This window comes from Ananas comosus, linkage group 11 (assembly GCF_001540865.1).
Source record: "Ananas comosus cultivar F153 linkage group 11, ASM154086v1, whole genome shotgun sequence".
NCBI classification, from domain to species: Eukaryota; Viridiplantae; Streptophyta; class Magnoliopsida; order Poales; family Bromeliaceae; genus Ananas; species Ananas comosus.
Window position 1 is genome coordinate 1,425,092 of NC_033631.1, and position 18,348 is coordinate 1,443,439.

Consider the following 18,348-nt stretch of genomic DNA (forward strand, 5'->3'; position numbering starts at 1 on the left):
CCATTTGCAAAAAAAGCCCTTAATTGAAGGGTTAAATGCATACAAGTTCCTTCAAATATAGTAAACTACAAATGCATACCTATAAAGTTCAACTCTTATATGTCGTTCTTACAAAAGTTCTAATATATTTAAATATATCCCGCTGGTTTGTTACCGTTTTAAACTGTTTATATTTTAAGTGAAATGTCAATTTTGTCATCACAAATATGTCCCACCAAAAGTCACAACAGTATAATATAAGAGGGCCAAAAATACCATGTTATCTCATAAACTAATTAGGGTTAAATATTTAATTTATGGTTAACGAAAGTTTTCTAACGAATTCTAACGGCAAAGACATATTTGAAAATATTAGAACTTTTGTAGGGACAATACATGAAAGTTGAACTTTGTAAGGATATATTTGCAGGAACCTATATGAAATTAACTAATTGAAGATTGTAGAACGTTTAGCTAAATCTAATAGCAAAGCAAGTTTAAAAAATATTATTTTAGAAAGTTCTTTAACAAAATTTTCTTTTTTAATTATAAATAAAATTTTTTATAAACTAATCAGTGTTTAGTGTATTTATACTTTATCATTTTGTATTTGAAAAGTCTGATATATTTATACTTTGTCGTTCTATATTGGAAAAGTACTCTCATGTTATATAATTTATCTTATGTTTACCGTAAGAATTTATTATTAGATAGAATAGTAAAATACTATTATTATTTACAAATGATGCTAAAGTGTTAAATTTTGTAACCAGATAGTCTAAGTCACAGAAACGCGCCTGACACTCGACGGAGCGACTCCTGAAATTAAAATAAAATATAAAAAAAGAATCGAAGAGGACTCGTACGACCGGCGCAGAGTCGTCTCAGAATAGGGTTGCCTGCACCTGGTGTATATATAATTGAGTTAGTATACTATTAATAGAATATAAAGTATTTTATTATTATTATTATCTTTTGAAGAGAAAGGTAGCAAACTATTCCGGGTTTTTTTTTTTTTTAAATGAACTTAGCAAGAAATGTGAAATAGCTAAGTTTCGAACTTGAGATCCTGCATACCAACTATCAAGTAACCAAGACAAAAATCTTGCTTCTACGCGTCAAGGCTCGTACTCGTGCCATGCTTGTGTGTTTAAATAAGAACATAATTCTCATTTTTTTCCAAGCAACTAGCTTGAGAATGGAAGAACATATAAATACCAATAATACACTTTTAATTTTTAATATGTGATTAAACCTCACATATGAAAACTTTAGTTAATATTCCATGCAAGGCCCATTAAGTATTGAGCTGCCCAAGAGACCTAATAAATTTTAAATTACAAAAAAATCCAATATTACTTTCCTATTTTTGTTAACAACAGATCCTTAAAGCAAAATTCGAGTAGTGTTTTAAACCACCAAGTGATAAATCAATAATGTTAGAAACAGTAGGGGGCTAATTATACATATTTTGCAAGAGAGCTAGGCCATGGGGCTTAAAAGAGTCTAAGTTTCTTTTGATACTTTGGCATTCGTTTTGACGGTCGGCACAAGTAAATATGATTTAGAATATCTGAACATTGTAGAAATCCAATTTCATAAATTTTCAGCACCGCAATATCTTTTTCTTTACCCTCCAATTACGTAATCTCTATTAATTACGACAAGTAAAAACTCAACAACATCTTTTTATTCTTCAAGAGATAACTGAGAAAAATAACAAGTTACAGTGCATTATAATGCTATAATATTTAACTCATTTTGTTAAGGAGGTACACTTCAAATGTTAATTAGCTCTCCAAGTTCATAATAGGTGGCTGCAAAGAGTTTTTGGTAAAAATGAATGTATACTCCCTATGCCACAGGTCATTTTGAAATATGACCCTTGAAATTTATCTTCTATTTGTTTATTCATTTTGAATTATGCTTGAAGTCAATCAAACTGATATTTTGTTGAATTAATGATGATTCTGTCAAATTCAAAGCTAATAAAACAGTTTATTTTGACAAAATATCGATTTCCATTAACAGGAACAACTTAAATCAAACAAATTGAAAATTCAGGCGGTACCAATGAAAAAATAAATAAAATAACTTTAGAGGAGGTATTTTCAAATGACTTAAAAGTTGAGGGGTCTACATTCATTTTTTCTGAATTTTCAATTTGTTTGATTTAAGTTGTTCCTGTTNGACTCCAGAGAATTGAAAACAAGTTCATCATTTGAACCTGTTCATCAACTTTTTGGCATTCTCTCTCTCTCTCTCTCTCTCTCATCCTGTGAAAACATTTCAAAAATAAGTTCCATAACACATCAAAAGACTCATTCTTACTGCATATGCAAAGTTAAAAACAGAAGAACATCCGTTTCTCACCTCTCTTAATCTACATAGAAATATACACAAGCTTCTATTGCATCCTAGGGTTCTTGTGCAACATCCGGCAGAGATGGCGACGACGAGCCGTTGTATTTGCTCGGCACAGGAGTGTTCTTCCGCGATTGCCGCTTTGTGGGCACGAGTACTTGTTCGTACTCTTGCTCATCGGCTATTGAAAAGTCGTCGTCCTCTTCGCCACCTTTGAACACGGGGTGAATATAAGCGTTCGATAAGTACGCTTTGAGGTCTAGGTTTGGCTCCCTCGCGCGCTCCAAGGTGTCCTTCATCATTGCTTCCTATAAAAGGAGATTAGAATGAAGAAACTACGAGAATGAGAACGATAAAAACAAGTTTACATACTTCTAAATACCACTCAATATAAGTTTTATCTTCTTTGGTTCGCAAAGAGGGTCTAAAATTGTATTAATTCAATTTTAAAAATATAAAGAATCAGCTAATTTTATAACACAGCAGGAATAATATGAATGTTCTGGTTACTTAAAATGGTTTAGCATCCTGCCTCGTGGCAGAGACCGGATTGGGCTGAGTCATATTCGAAATGGCGGGAGGCCGAATTGGACCGAGTCACAATCAAAGACTCGTGGGCGCTGTGTCTGTATGTTTTAAATAAATTGATTGCCCCGTTCTAACAGCTCAAGATTTTGGAATTAAAGGTTAGCATCAACGATCCATAAATGGTATCAAAAAAGGTTGCCAGTTTGATTCCCACATGTTGCAAATTTGTACAGGTGCGGGGAATTGTTGGCTAAAGACGCTTACGTTCTAAGTGAATTGATTGTTTCTTTCTAACAGCTCGAGTTTTTGCAATCAATACTTGACATCTAACATGCAAATATACGACTCCTAATCTAATGATTTTCCCATTTGTCACATACAAGTTCTAGTTTAAGCAAATCAAGCAAAGTAACAAGTAATGAAAGAGAACAAATGATACTAGAGTCTAATGCAAAAATTAATGTTCAGGAACACCCTTAGCAGAAAAATTACCTGGAGTGGATATTTCACAAAAGCAGGTTCATAACGATTCTTGCAGTAGAGATGAAACCATATAGTTAATATCGGCAGGGCGAGGAGCACAGGAGTCGACTGAGCAGCATTCTTCGTGCTTAACAACCCAAGTAGGACCAGCTGCGATATGATCAATGCCGTGATTATGCGCCCATGGACGCTTGGCCAAAATGCCGCGGCGCTCTCATATTCTTGATTGTAGACGTTTATAATCTGTAACACAGTTTACGCTAAGAGTAAGCAGGTGCATGGCAAGCAAACTAACAATAGAAGAGATGGAGAAGTGCATTTACCGGCGCACTCCATCGCATAGAATTTGAGTTTACAAGAATTAGAAAATGGAAGCAGTACCAACCGAGACCTAATAAGCGAAATTTCTATTTTGTAGAGCAACCCTATACAAAGTGGAAGTACATGAGAGTTGCATACCTGATGACGAAAAACAACATAAGCAAGGCCGAAGAATATTATGATGAAAGGTAGAAGGAATGGCGTGACCACGGCATAGGCAAGACCAAGCAAGAAGTACAGCTGTATTTGTGGCTCAGATGAGTCGAACCCAATACTTCCCGGATCCATAGCCTCTTCCCTATCCTTTTCAGTCTTCACCAAGAAGAAATTCTTCAAGTGGAAGATTATCAACGGCTTCAATCTCAAAACTTCTCCGGCTATTCCAGCCCATCCATCAACCATTATAAAAGTAAGGGGCAATTGCTTATATACCCCCGAAAAGTTCCCGACTTTTCGATTTACCCCTCTTAGAAGGCTAATATTGAAAATAACCCTCTAACGTTCCAACCTATTTCTAATATATCCTTAGAGTTAAAATCTGTTAAGTAACTATGTTATCTCTGTAAAATTACTATTTTGCCCTTTCAAATATACCCTTCCACCATTACTGTTTTTCTTATTTGCCCTTAAAGTCAGGGCACAAAAAGTGTTTTGACTTTTGATTTTTTACAATATACCCCTCTACCGTCACCAACCTTTCTTATTTGCCCTTAAGTTGAGGGTAAAATTGGCATTTTATTTTTTTTAAACTGTGGTAGATATTTAACTCACATTTAACCCAGGTTAACTTAACAGAAGATAACTGCAGAGGTATTTTGCAATAACGGTGGAACATATGAGGAAAATTTTAGAAAGAAAAAAAAAGTAGGGGTAAATCGAATATTTTCAAACATACGAGGGGTATATAGGCAATTATCCCTAAAAGTAATGAAGAACGTTGCTTTCATCAGGATTGATGCACCTATTGTCTTCGGTATCCTAACAAAGAGAACCAAACATACAAGAAATTTAAATTTTTACTTAACATCTTTTAATGTGTCAAATGAATAATAGCACAAAATTTTCATTTAACTGATTGTGATAGCATGGTAAGATTCAATTATGAATAGATAGTAAGTTATTAATCAAAAGACACTTTAATTGTAAGTTCCTTTAGCTTCTAACGTATTATTACGCTCAAAGACTACAAATTACAAACAACAAATTAAAAACATTGGCTTCTATGAATAAACAACAATTTCAACTGCCTCCTCGAGAAAATGGAAAGAAGACAACAGACCTTTTGCAATAAAGAAGTGCAAGATTAAATATCATTGCAAAAATTCTACAGAAATAGCATAATGCAAAATTAGTTTCACATGGCCTATCGATATTGGCAGATAGTCCTTTTGAGAAGGTTCTAGTTGCTAGGTTACACCCCATTTTGGAGTATTGACCTAGAACATGCTGCAAAACAAGCCATGCTGGCAATTGGTACTATTGATTGACATGGTCACTAAGATTTTAGACTTGAAAACCATACTAATGTTAGAAGTTTGAGACTTACTATATCTTGTCCAATGGGAATCGAATTAAATGGACAACGTATGTTATTTCCTTGGAAGAGAATACTATTTGCATGGTCATAGCAAGTTATACATTTATAAGTGTCTTATTCACGCATATGCGGACATATAGATAATTAAATACAAGCACAAATTATTCTAATATATGAAATAAAAACTAATGCACGATAGCCCAAAAAATTGAGAGAATAGATCGCAATAAATTTAGAGAGATGAAAAGAAAACATAACTAGACAAATGAAACAAAAAGATTAACTATTTCTTTTGATACTTTTATTATCAAGCAGACAGGGAAGGGGGGAAACACATACTGATTAGGTGATTGGTGAATAAATACATCTAGTTGCTGTAATGCAGTCCCAGTGATGATGCTGCAGAGAAATACATTAACAAACAAGAAGATATAGTATTTTCCAGCAGACTTCCGCTCAAGAGAAGACAAGGATGTATATCCCTCAAACTTGGACATGAACATTAATATGGTTGGCAGCAGTATGAGGAATATCTTCAGAGCAATACCGGGTAGAAATCCCTGGATAAATGATTTAATAACATGCCTGCATAAAACAATATAGAACTAGTAGTCATTTTCAGGGTTTGCAAGAAAAAACTTCATATAATCAAAGATTAAAAAAAAAAGAATGTTCCAAAAAAAAAATCCACAAAATCAGCATTTAATGCAAAGTACATGGATAATGCTATCTATGAGTCTTTTTAGTATTACAACTGAAGTTCTAGACCTCTTTGTATCCCTTTTATTATTTTTAGCATATGAATATGCAGTCCATAATTTCTCCTATTATGTCAAGAAAGAGAAAGGATTGGGTTGCAAAAACTGCAAATATTGCTGTTTGACATCTGAATTACTTATCTTCTTCAGGGATTTCATAAACATCATTACTAGTGTAATTTACGTCACAAGTTTGGAATCAAATTTTTAGTTAAAATATATTAAAAAAACACAATAATTGAAGAATGAATATATTATCCATAATAGCAAACACAGCAAGGAGAAGAGGAAAAGAAACGTGAACATAAGTTCAGAAAATTAAAATAGTGCAATGAACTCACTTTTCAATAAGTTTCTTTAGAAACGGAGCAGCTTTCTCAATTCCCTCGATATTAGCAAGAGACTGTACGAATGCTATTGGGATGACATAGAAGAAGGTCAGAAAGAAGAGTGCTACTATAACAATCAACCTTCTGATTGTGAGGTAAACAAAGGGAATAGCAAGATTCTGCCAATAGACATCGCGAGGCTCTGGAGCCCAGTCAGTCAACCATTGTGTAGGATTTCGAGTTTGCTGAGTCTGAGCACAAACCGCTGCCCCCCAGCGTGTTCGGAATGAAACAAATGCTGCAGGCACAACAGACTTCGGATCCTTTCTGACCTTCTCACGCTCTATCTCCTCCTAAATATAGAATTATAGTAAAAACAGCAACAAATTTGGCATGAAAATGGAAGCACAGATAAAATTATTATATGTTTAGAGTATCAGCAAAATATTAAGCACTCGTCCAAGTAGACTTTAATTATTTACAAAGGCAAACAGATCAATAGAGATAGTTTAAATTTAATCAACACCAAAAACCTTGTTAAACTAAATCTAAATGATCCATAGGTCGAAAAGCACAAACAACCTCTGGTACTGCATATGTTACACAGGTATTGCATGTCACCTTAAAGCAGTCTCACTGAGCCTTTCCTATATGATATAATTTCAAGGAAAAAACTGATTTTTTTAAAAGGCTATTTGAACAGAAAGGCCCATTCTATGCTCCTGGATTATTAGCTTTTAAAGTACAATCTGAAAGTTGACATTGTATAAGATTTTAAGATGAAACACAATAAATATGTTCTAGTTCCTCGTATTTATGACAACAGCTGCAATTAGGCAATCAAGTTGCAGACATAATTGGTCATGACCAATAAACACTCAAACTACTGTTGAAGTAGAATCTAAATTAAGAGTTTGAAATCTCGTTCGCCCTATAGCAGTCCAAATTTAACTTACGAGCTATGAATGACCAGTTCATCTCAAACCTTATTAATCAAAAACTTAACTCAATTTGATCAACTTGCGTAACAATTCACTAATGCAAATTGGGAAGGAGCAAGATAACTATTGAACATACTACATGTTGAACCGAAGTAAGACGAGTACCACTTACTTCTTTTGATAGCTTTTCAATTTCAGATATGTAAAATTCAATTGCATCCACAGTGGAGCCCCATAATCCTAGAAAACCAGTCTGAAAGAAACAAAGAAGAAGAATATTAATCTTCCAAAATAACACATTACGTTCATTTGAAACATCACAATGGAAAAGAAAACAAAGACATTCAGAAGAACAGAACAAACCTTGCAAGTTGGCCTCTTAGATGGATTTCTATTATACTTCAGTTGATAATAGTCAAGCCAGTTCTGCATCTGTTTCTTCTTTTTGACCAGTTTCGCAAGATTGTTGGCATTATAAACAACCTACAAAGCACACCACACAAAGAACACATATTTTCTTAATCTTGTAGCCTACTTGTACCCTCTTTTACCGGCTTTCTAGAAACTAATGGAAAAACAAAAGGTAAATACCAGAATTCTGATTGAAAACAAAAGAAAAAATTTGGACATTCTTGTAAAAATTGCAGGATACATCACTTCCCATCAGTACAACTAATTTACTGAACTATGAAACTAACCGTATTAAATTTCCATCTATGCCCACAAACAAATTCATCAAACCTTTCGCAACAAACTACCTGATGAGTGAGATAGTGATCAGGATGATTGACAAGGAAAAAATGCTCAACAAGCTCACTGGTGGACTCATCTGGATCAGGTGGTATATTCCGGACAAGAACCTGAAATAATTAAATATACAACATACGTTATTCACAAAAAGGAAGTTAATTTATGTGTCGTACACAACTAGAAGTATTTTGATCTTTAATATAGAGCGACATATATATCAATTGATGAGAGCTTACAGTGAACTGATCTGGACGGCGTCTTTCTGTTGCAATGAAGTGCAGCCTCATTGACTCCACAATTTCATACTCTTTGAGTAATACATAGCATGTCCAAAAGGTAAAAACATATGCCATGACTATGTGGGCCCAAAATCTGTGGTAAACACAAGCACCTAAGTCACAACCCAGCAAATGAATCATACAAGTAATAAAGTATGCATATGTTACTTCAAAATGAGGACGGAGGATATTGTCAAAATAATATACATATTGATATTATAAACACAAAGAAAGGCTACCTGAGTATATTAAAACTTAACCTTGGGTTTCCAGTACTCGTTCAATACTTCGAAAATCCTCATAGAAGTCATACAAGGTCCTTTTCTAGATTTTAATAGTACATTCATATATCATTTTTTATTTATATTAATCAGAATTCTACTTTCCACTGTAAAAATTCATCAAATGATTGGAAGATACCCAAGTCAATTTCCCCTCTACAAAACTCTGACTGCATCTTCACTCTGAACTTACATAACTTTTTAGAACAACTTAATTCTTATATGAGTTAATCAAGAGAAGCTACTGTGTGATGGTACCAACAACAATTCAGAATCTTGTTTACTACCTGTTTCAACACCAGGTGCATTTAAGATAATTTTTTACCAAACAATTTGCATTTTTTCCTTCCAATTCTCAGAAGATACATAATGATAACAACTTGGGTTACAAACAGTATTCTTAATTTATAACACATTTAATAATATATGGACTTTCTCGGCTTTACACAGGACAGAATATTTCACTTGGTGAATAATATGAGCAGGTTATTATCTGACCTTATTGACAATAAGTATCTGCTGTTAGAAAGATGTTCTATTAGAGAGATGTTTCCAAAGGATGTCTAAAACACAAGGTGCAGGGCGACCCGCACCCATTGCTTCTTCACAAATTAGAATACATGTAGTTCTGTTCCAAGTCTAATTTGCTATAAAATTTCAAAAAGCAGCAAGATGGAGTGAATGGAAACATTAGGAACCATATTTAGATATCTAACGCTTACCTATTTGACCCCTTGGGGATATTTGATATCGAGAGCTTGTCGATGTCGCTATAAACTACTTTTGATGTTGCAAGAGTATCATTAGTCCAGTTGACCGGTACCAGGATGGCCAGTGCCAGGACTGTAATAGGGATAAAGATTTTAAGCCTGCATGAACAAACAAAAGAATATATTAACAAGCAAGAAATGATGCGAATTCGGATTAATATACAAATGGCACATTGTATATATATTTATAAAATTTTGCACATTTTTAACCCAAAATATACCAGAATAATTTCAGCATTATTTCCATATAAAGACAAAAGAAACATACCAAAATAATGTAAGACTTTCTCTAAATTGGGTAACAAGAAGCCTTTTTGAATAAGATTTTCATGGAAATATGTACCAAACTAAGAGAAGGTATGAATTGTAATCTAGACATAGTCTCATTTAAATTTCCTGAGAGTTAGCCAACAAGGCCATTGCTACGGCATCAAAAAGGCCTAGTAGCTATCCTTTTAATGAAATTATTATTATTGATGCCAATTTAAGATAATGAAGTTTAAATCAAAGTAAACTAATGAATAAGCATACAGAAGTATAAAAGGATACCCAATCAAGTATATCCGAAGATAGACAGCAGAATCAAGCCCTGCATGTTCAATCAGCTCAGGCTCAGGCATTTTGAGGGCCTCCGGCATCCAGTTCAAAAATCTCAAATACGATCTCCAGTCTAAGTTGACAAACTTCTGCACAATATTTCCAGACCGTGATGGACTGCTTCTTACACCTTTCAGATACCATTTGGGAAAATAAACCCTATCGTTTATGGGTTGTAGCCGTAGAAAAGCAAATGCCAAAAGGAAGGCGAAAGCACTCAATATGTTGATTGCCGCAGCTAGCCCTATATCAGCAAGCGTAGCCATTTATTCCCCTTAGTTGCAACACACCCTACGCATAAAAATTATCAAATTAATTAAAGAGCTTTTGTGACAAAAACATATCAGAATGAATAAGCAAAATAAAGCTTACTAGCAGATGAAAAAATTATTGGGAAACAAATTTCAATGAATTTGAAACAATGAAATAATGAAGGTTCAGGGCAAAATAAGCAGATTTATGGTCGGCTTGGATGCTTGAACAAGTAATCCAGTTACAGCATGGGGAATCACTGCAGTAGGGGTATTTTCTTTTCTGATTGGAAATACGAACTTGATTTAAGTCCATTGAAAGGTCGACGGACCACATAATAATGATTGATTTCCCAGGATACAAAATTCTACCTACGAGATGGTTGGACATATTCCTAGGAGACGACACAAGAGGCAGTATACTCTATGCACTTTGAGGCAGCAAAATAGATATGCTGAACACGATGTTTATGCATCCGAACGGGCATCTTACTTCCATGCAAAGAAAATATTTGGATAACAACATCTCAGCAACTAGCTGCAATTAGTTAAGTGAATCACCAGAATAGTCTTCTTATTTTGTAGGTCCCTGTCTTGAAGTAAACTATCAATTTAGGAGCGTTCCCACACAAAATCTGCTAGATGAGATGAAATACAACTGATAAGGATTTCAAATCCTGTCATCGAAACAAAATATCCTAAAAAAGCCGCATGCTACACTTCAACCAAGAAGCTGAAATTCCTATTGATCCACACCCTCAAAAATCATGCAACCGCCCGTATAAGTTTTTAACATGGCTGATACTGATAATTCGCATATTATAGTGGAATAAAAGAGAATTAAAGCCACTGTACACTTGTGCCGCTTACTATTTTTTTCTTTGTCAAACTTAAATTCTACGCAGCTGGGATGCACCAGTGGATAATTCATCAATTGTGTGCAATCTACACATGAAGTTATGTTTGGAAGCAAAGAGGGTAAGAGATCTAGTAGTAACCTTTTTCTTTCCTTGTTCGCTTCTTCCTAATAAAGATGAGTTTATTCACAAGCTACCAACAAAGCAAGAACAGAGAAGCCTATCCTTCTCGACCGACAAACCCTAAACTTTTGATTTTCTTGAATCAAAGTGATTCCAGTCAATAAAATTTGGGACTTTACTAAATTTACCGATCGATGATTCCATTAAATTTCACCACTTTAATCACTTTTCAGCAAATAAAACTGAACTAACAAAATGGTTAATAGGTAAAAGAGCCATTAATTCAAACAAAATTTCAACTTTACTAAATAGAATTACTTAAATTACTTAGATTAAAAGAATTGAGAAGGTAAATTTGAGGTGCCTATTTCAAAATAGCCTATAGTTGAGGAACACAAAGTCAAAATTTACCAGCAAAGGGGGGAAAAAAAAAAAAAAATCTTAACCTAACAAAACCTAAACAATTTAAAGCCTATATTAGAAAATTAATCAAAAGATTCAAAACCCAGAATAACTTTACCAAAAAAACAACAACCAAAAAACAAAAACAAAAAAAACAAAAGGTTAACCTAACAAAACCTATCAAATTAGAAACCTAAATTAGAGCATTAATCACAACTCCACAAATTCACAAAATACAACCCAAATCTCAACTAATCAACCAAATTCATACTAGTAGAAGAAACAAGAGAAATCCAGTCAAAACTTACTACATCTCACCCAAATAAAAAAATAAATAAATAAATAAATAATAGACTAAACCTAGCAAAACCCAAAATAGAACATCAATCAAATCCCAGTATATATTTACCACCAAAAAAGCACCGACAAAATAAGATCTCAACCTACCAAAACCTACCTTATTCAAACCCTAAATTGGAGCATTAATTACAACTCCACAAAACTCCTCAAATGCATTCCACCACCTCAAAAAAAAAGACTTTAAAAAAAAAATCCTAATTAAATCATCATTTACAACACCAAAATTCAAATCTAAACCCAAAAAAAGTAATAACAAATTCATACCAGGAGGAGTCGAAGCCGATCTATCGCGCACCACAAAGATCAAAACAAGAAAAAGGGTGCAGATAAACAAAAAGGAAATAAAAAGAGGGGGGGTGGGGGTTACTGAAAAAGGGAAGTGGAATTAAAGTCGGCGACGAGATTGGGTTGGGGTAAAGAAAGCGCCGGATTCTTCCGTGGGCGCCGACTTTAACTTCGGCTCTACGCCTTCTTCTCCGTTCTCTTCTCTCCTCTGCTTCTGATGAGTTGTTAAAGTGCGTGGGGAGTAGTGCTAAGATTTTTTCTTTTCTTTTTCTTTTTTTTTTCTTTTTTTTTTTTTTGTTTGAAAGAGAGAGAGAGATGTAACGCAGTAACGGTTGGAGAGAAAAGAGAGGGGGTACAAATTTTACTCATTTTGACTTAAATGGAAAAAATTAGGAGAAGCGGTTTGAGTGCGTGGACCGGGTTTACCACGTCACCTCCCAAACCGCCGCTTTTTGTTTTTTTGGGTATTTAGGTGGCGTTCAAATAGTAACTGTTTATTTAGTTGAAAGTGAAAAAGTAGTGAACTGTTTCCGGTCATTCGTTGTTTATTTTGCAGTAATAAAAATACGATCGAAATTCGAGTTATTCGAAACAACGAAAGTTAATTACGATGAAGAAAGATAAAAACAATAATAAAATAATATAATAAGTAATGCTAATTATATTTAAATATATTTAATTATGGCATTAATTATTATTTTATTTAGTTTGTATATTTAAAATATGATAAAAATTGATTAGTTAAGTTTTATTATTTTCTTCATTTAGTTTGTACATCTAAAATATAATGAAAATTGATTAGTTAAGTATTTATATATATTTTTTACTTTATAATTTTATTATTGTATTATTATAATTTATGTACAAAAAAATAATTTACTTGTTTTAGATTAAATTTTTAATTGTATAGGAATATAACTATATTATTTTTATTTATTAAGTTATTTATTATGTATACACAAATTATAATTTTACATTATTCATTTTCTGCCAAACAAACAGCGAAACTGAAAGAATTTTATTTCCATATCTATGAAACAAACAGCAAGAGAGAAATAGTTTTCACCGAATTCTATTTTGAACTAAATTCTAGTTTCGGTGAAACAAATAGGTCCTTATTTGAAAAATTGTGTAAAATTATTACAAATAATTTTTAATATTTCAGATAAAAAATATAAAAAATAAAAGAAGACTATTTTGTAAAATTTAGAAAAAAAAATTATTATTTTATAAAAATTTCTGAAAATTAAATACACAAAAAATCCTTTTCTAACCCAAATAACTAACTTGTTGGGGTTTTTTTTTTAAGAGTTAAATAGTTTCTTAGATATTGATTTAGCGGTCCAAAATGAAAGAGGGAGCAACAATTTTTTTTTATTTTCAGAGTAATACTTCCTCCATAACTATAAATATATAGAGTATAAATCTTAATCGCATTAATCTAAAAGCTAATATTCTTCCATTAGTCTAATCAATTATTTTATTTCAGTATTAAAAATTTGTTAGAGTACTTTTCGATATTTTGATGGACAATGATAATTTTGATTTCCAATAAAAACTTCTATAAAATATATTTTTAAAAGCTTATTTATTTTACACAATTTTTTTTTCCTGAATGCGAATATAAAAGTATTAAAAAGATGCGTTCACGCGCTCAAATTGTTCGTAGAGACACCACTGAACACATCGATTCAATTGCACAAATGTTAAAAAATTAAAATCAAATCCTTTTAAAAGAATTGTATTCTTAGTATAAAAAATAATATTCCTGAATTTTCTTTTTTTGACTGAAAATATTATGTGTGAAATTGGAAGAGTTCTTATAAATCCACTGGTCTGGTTCAGTGGACCTGGTCCAAGCAATAATTTCTCTTAGAACAGATCTAGAGTCCAACGGTCAGTTTTCATAGAAGTTTCCAAATTGAACCTACATGCAATTATTTAAGGGTAAATTTCAAATATTATCCTATAATTTCACAATTTCTCATTTTAGTACCATATACTTTAAAGTATATTATTTCAATGCTCTATGATTTTATTTTTATCTTTTCATCGGCACCTTCATTAACTCTTCATTAAATCATATATATAGAAAACTTCCGATACTCCATCTATGGTTTATCGAATATTCACTTTAGTACCATATAGTTTACCAAATTTTTAATTTAGTACCATGTGATTTTAACTTCATCACTAATTTAACAAAAAAATTAATGGAGGAATAATGAAAAGAGAAAAAAGAAACCATATGGTTCTAAAGTGATACATTTTAAACCATAGAGTATTAAAGTAAGAAAATGCGAAACCGCGGATTGTGGTATTTGAAGTGTTTCCGTTATTTAAAGAAATAATATCTAATATTCTAAAATTTTAAAAATATCTTATTTATTTTTGAAGAATCAAGATGCTTCTGTTAATTTTAAAATATGTCATCAAATATTCTAATAAGGTTGGATTTAAAAAAAATTTAAATTTTAATAATTTTAAAATAAATTTAAAAATTTTGAATAGTAATAAGGGATAAATAGGCTAGAGCCTATTGTTTAAAATTAACTACAAAATTGCCAAGAAGAGTACAAGAAAATACATAAGTTGGGAACTGCATGGGATTTGTCCTTTATGAAGTGAGTTGGCACTAGCCTTTACAGTTTGCATTAATGCACCAATTTATTATTTTTACAGTTTACATTTATGTATCATAAAAATAAACTAAAGAAATAAAAAAAAATACACGTAGACAAAAAAAAAGGGAAAACTTCAAAAAACCCCCCGTGGTTTCGTGCATTCTCACTTTACTACCCTGTGGTTTAAAACGTATCAATTTACCCCCTGTGGTTTCATTTTTATCTTTTCGGAAGCTTTTTCGTTAATATTTCGTTAAATTATATACAAAAAACTTCAGATAACCATCTATATTTATCGAATAGTCACTTTAGTATCCTTTAATTTTAACTTTGTCACTGATTTTAAAAAAAAATAATAATAAAATTGATAACAAAAAGATAAAAACGAAACCACAGGGGGGCAAATTGATACGTTTTAAACCACAGGGTAGCAAAGTGAGAATGCACGAAACCACAGGGGGGGTTTTTGAAGTTTTTTCAAAAAAAAAAAAGATAAACTTCAAATAATGTATCCATATAGTTTCGCACTTTCTTTTTTAGTGTCATGTGATTTAAATGATATCAAATTAATATTTTGTGGTTTCATTTTTATCTTTTCATTAGCTTTTTCGTTAATATTTCGTTAAATTATATACAAAAAATTTCAGATACCCCACCTACGTTTATCGAATATTCACTTTAGTACTATTTAATTTTAACTTTATCACTGATTTAACGAAAAAAATTAGTGGAATCGATAATAAAAGGATAAAAATGAAATCACATGACCTAAATTGATACATTTTAAACCATATGATACTAAAGTGAGAAAATGTGAACCACGGGAGTGATATTTAAAGTTTTCCTTGAAAAAAATAAAAAAAAAAGAAAAAATAAAAAAATAAATGAAAAAGAGGCTAAGACTTAGTTTGGTATTGAGATCTATCTAACGCTAGCTATTAGATAAAATGGAGTTGAGAAAAAAGCATATAGGAATATGCTTCTGTGTTCTCCGGTGGGACCGCAGAAAATATATCGTAACCGACTTATCGCGATATGCGGAACATAATATTACTTACGAAAACAAGCAGGGTATTTTCCCATCGTCGTTTCTCACCGCATGTAACGCAATCTCCCCGCAATCTCAAACGAAGCCTAAAGAAAAAATGGCAGCTGCTATAGTAAAATATAAGACTGAAAGTATTAAAAAAAATAAAAAAAAATAAAAAAATAAAAACAAAATTATAAGAATAGTAAATTATTATTTAGTAGTAGTAAAAATATATAAAAAAAAAAAGTTAAAGAAGAACCAGCAAGAGCAACAACATTAATAAAGTCATTAAAAACAACACAAATAATAATAACAATAGAAGAAAAGGAATAATAAGTATACTAATAGAGCAAAAAGTATATTTCCTGTCTCATTTTGTTGTTCATTTGCAAATGCTTTTCTTTTCAGACAACTACAGAGTGGAAAAGAGAGAGGCAAAAAGCCTCCTAGGCAAGAGGAATAAGTGAGTTTTTATTATTATAGCGATCGATAGGCATGTGAAATGAGAGTGAAATTAAAACTCAAAACCGTAATGCGGTGAGAGAGAGAGAGAGAGAAAAAAAGCGGAAAAGAGAAAATGGGCAAATTACAAAATCAAAAGGTTTCTTGTTCCTCCTACGGGATGCGACGATGGCGGGTCAGAGAAGCAGGATACGTAATAGAATTGGGCGAATTCGAAATTATTCTATACACAATGCACTACTAGCAATAGAAAATAAAAGTTTAGATCTTAAAAGTTATTATTTGAGCATATTGAATTAATTGTTGGTGAAAACTCAAAATTTTGAGTTTGAATTTATTTTATTTGCACTTTGATATTTTATTGTTTATTATTTATTATTTATTATTTTATTTATTTATTACTTTATTTATTTTATTTTATTTTAATGGAATATTTTTCGTTCCGTTTCTTTCGCATTACGTTGGGCGGGTTCCGCTTCTTTCTTGTAAGAGAAAAAGCGTAAAATCCTCTTTTCCTTTTTAGGTCATTTTCTTTTTTCTTCTTGCTCAAGATAGAGCAGGCAGGCAGTAAAGATTTTTGATCATTGGTTAATTTCTATCCATTTATTCATTTATCTTTCATTTTTGAACATTCCCTTTATCCACTGGGTGTTGAGAATTTCTATCAACCTCCTTCACGATCGTGCTCGTAGGAGGAGAAATTCCGGTCGTACCTTCGGGTGCTATTTCCGATTAATCCCGCACGTAAGGACATGAATACGTCTTAGGACAGTGCCTCGCACGCTTCCGGATAAGATCAAGTCTTTATTGGAATATTTGCGTCATCTGTAAGTTTGATTTATTTATTTTTATCACAAAATTAGTTAGATTTTAATCACAATCGAATTTTCGTTGCGGTATTTGTTCTAACATTAATATTATATCTAATATTAAATTTAGTTAGTCAACATTAGTCTTATATTAGCATTTATATACTTTCATGAGTTGTATATAGTTATTTCGACTTAAATTGAATGAGACATACAATTATGATGAACTTTATATATATTACAAATCTTAAAACATTCTAAAAAGCCAACATTAGTTCAAAAAAACAAACTGGTGCTAAATCCGGACACGGTATACTCGTATTCAACGAACATATTATTTGATTTTAATTTTCCTATTGATTCATAAATTTTTATTTTTAAGCTCCCAATTGATATTAAGTGTATCAAGTCAACAAAAATATACTAGATACACACACGTACTTGAACTATATATAAACAATCCTTGCATTGTTTTAATATTGATTTTTTTCGAACGCATGACATGTGTGATCATCCAGGGAAGTTTCTAATGAAAACACATACATTACGTATAGTTCCTCTTCTTTTTTTTTTATTTTAACCTTTTGTATTATATATTGGTAGTTAATCTATGGAGTTGCACGTGTGGGGGAAATGGTGACATGGTGGTCTACTTGCTTTTAGTATTCACATTTATTTATGTATAGAAATTATATATCTGCTTTGATGATCATCATAAGATTAAGTTCAATCCATGCATCATTACTTTGATAGTTAAGGAAATAATTTTCAGCTATAAATGCTTGTTTTATTTACTTAATTTACTGTTCATTAAGTTCGACTGAAATTTAGTTTTACATAATATATGACTTGTAATATCTTGTGTGATAGCAAAATCAATTATAAGAGAGGGAGATAGAGAATAATAAAAAATTTAATTAATGACTCTTTTGTTTGCTCTCTTGTACACAAGTGCAAAAAAAATATAAAAAGTGGGAGAACTTAGGGCGTGTTTGGTTCGCTTCTTTTTCACCATGGAATCGGAATGGGAGTGAGTGAATCCGTTTATGGGTGTTTGGTACGTGGGAGTTCCATTCCGATTCTGATTCCCGAGTGGAATGGAAATCGCTCAATCACCCTTTTTTCAATCCGGCCTAGAAGGCCGGATTAGAAGTTGAATCCGGGCGGCAGGCGGAATAGATATTTATTTGGATTAAATTTATTTTTTCAACTTTTTTAATTAAAATATG

The 18,348-nt window shown here is 32.0% G+C and overlaps 1 protein-coding gene across 8 annotated transcripts; it reads right to left on the reverse strand.

Moving 5' to 3' along the window:
- On the reverse strand, nt 2,172-12,511 carry LOC109717346 (calcium permeable stress-gated cation channel 1-like). Of its 8 annotated transcripts, none has more exons than XM_020243086.1 (14): nt 12,277-12,511; nt 9,869-10,207; nt 9,272-9,418; nt 8,227-8,362; nt 7,999-8,100; nt 7,604-7,723; nt 7,413-7,493; nt 6,312-6,652; nt 5,552-5,797; nt 4,604-4,653; nt 3,814-4,088; nt 3,364-3,597; nt 2,353-2,651; nt 2,172-2,255 (listed from the first exon to the last, which is right to left on the reverse strand). In XM_020243086.1, exons 2-13 carry the CDS (start codon nt 10,180-10,182, stop codon nt 2,397-2,399), a joined length of 2,301 nt encoding a protein of 766 aa, XP_020098675.1. In that variant the 5' UTR covers nt 10,183-10,207; nt 12,277-12,511; the 3' UTR covers nt 2,172-2,255; nt 2,353-2,396. The 8 variants fall into 8 exon arrangements, with proteins under 8 accessions (XP_020098675.1, XP_020098671.1, XP_020098672.1 ...); XM_020243082.1 differs by lacking the exon at nt 2,172-2,255 and adding an exon at nt 10,729-10,802 and having other exon boundaries at nt 2,276-2,651; XM_020243083.1 differs by lacking the exon at nt 2,172-2,255 and adding an exon at nt 10,729-10,805 and having other exon boundaries at nt 2,276-2,651.

Bases quoted from the DNA above. Each gene is read 5' to 3' on its own strand.
- LOC109717346 (XM_020243086.1), bottom strand. From the start codon at position 10,182: ATGGCTACGCTTGCTGATATAGGGCTAGCTGCGGCAATCAACATATTG. The intron at 8,101-8,226 runs GTAAGCTCTCAT...TAATTATTTCAG, and splicing joins GCCGTCCAGATCAGTTCACT to GTTCTTGTCCGGAATATACC. The intron at 7,494-7,603 runs GTTTGTTCTGTT...TGTTTCTTTCAG, and splicing joins CTAAGAGGCCAACTTGCAAG to ACTGGTTTTCTAGGATTATG.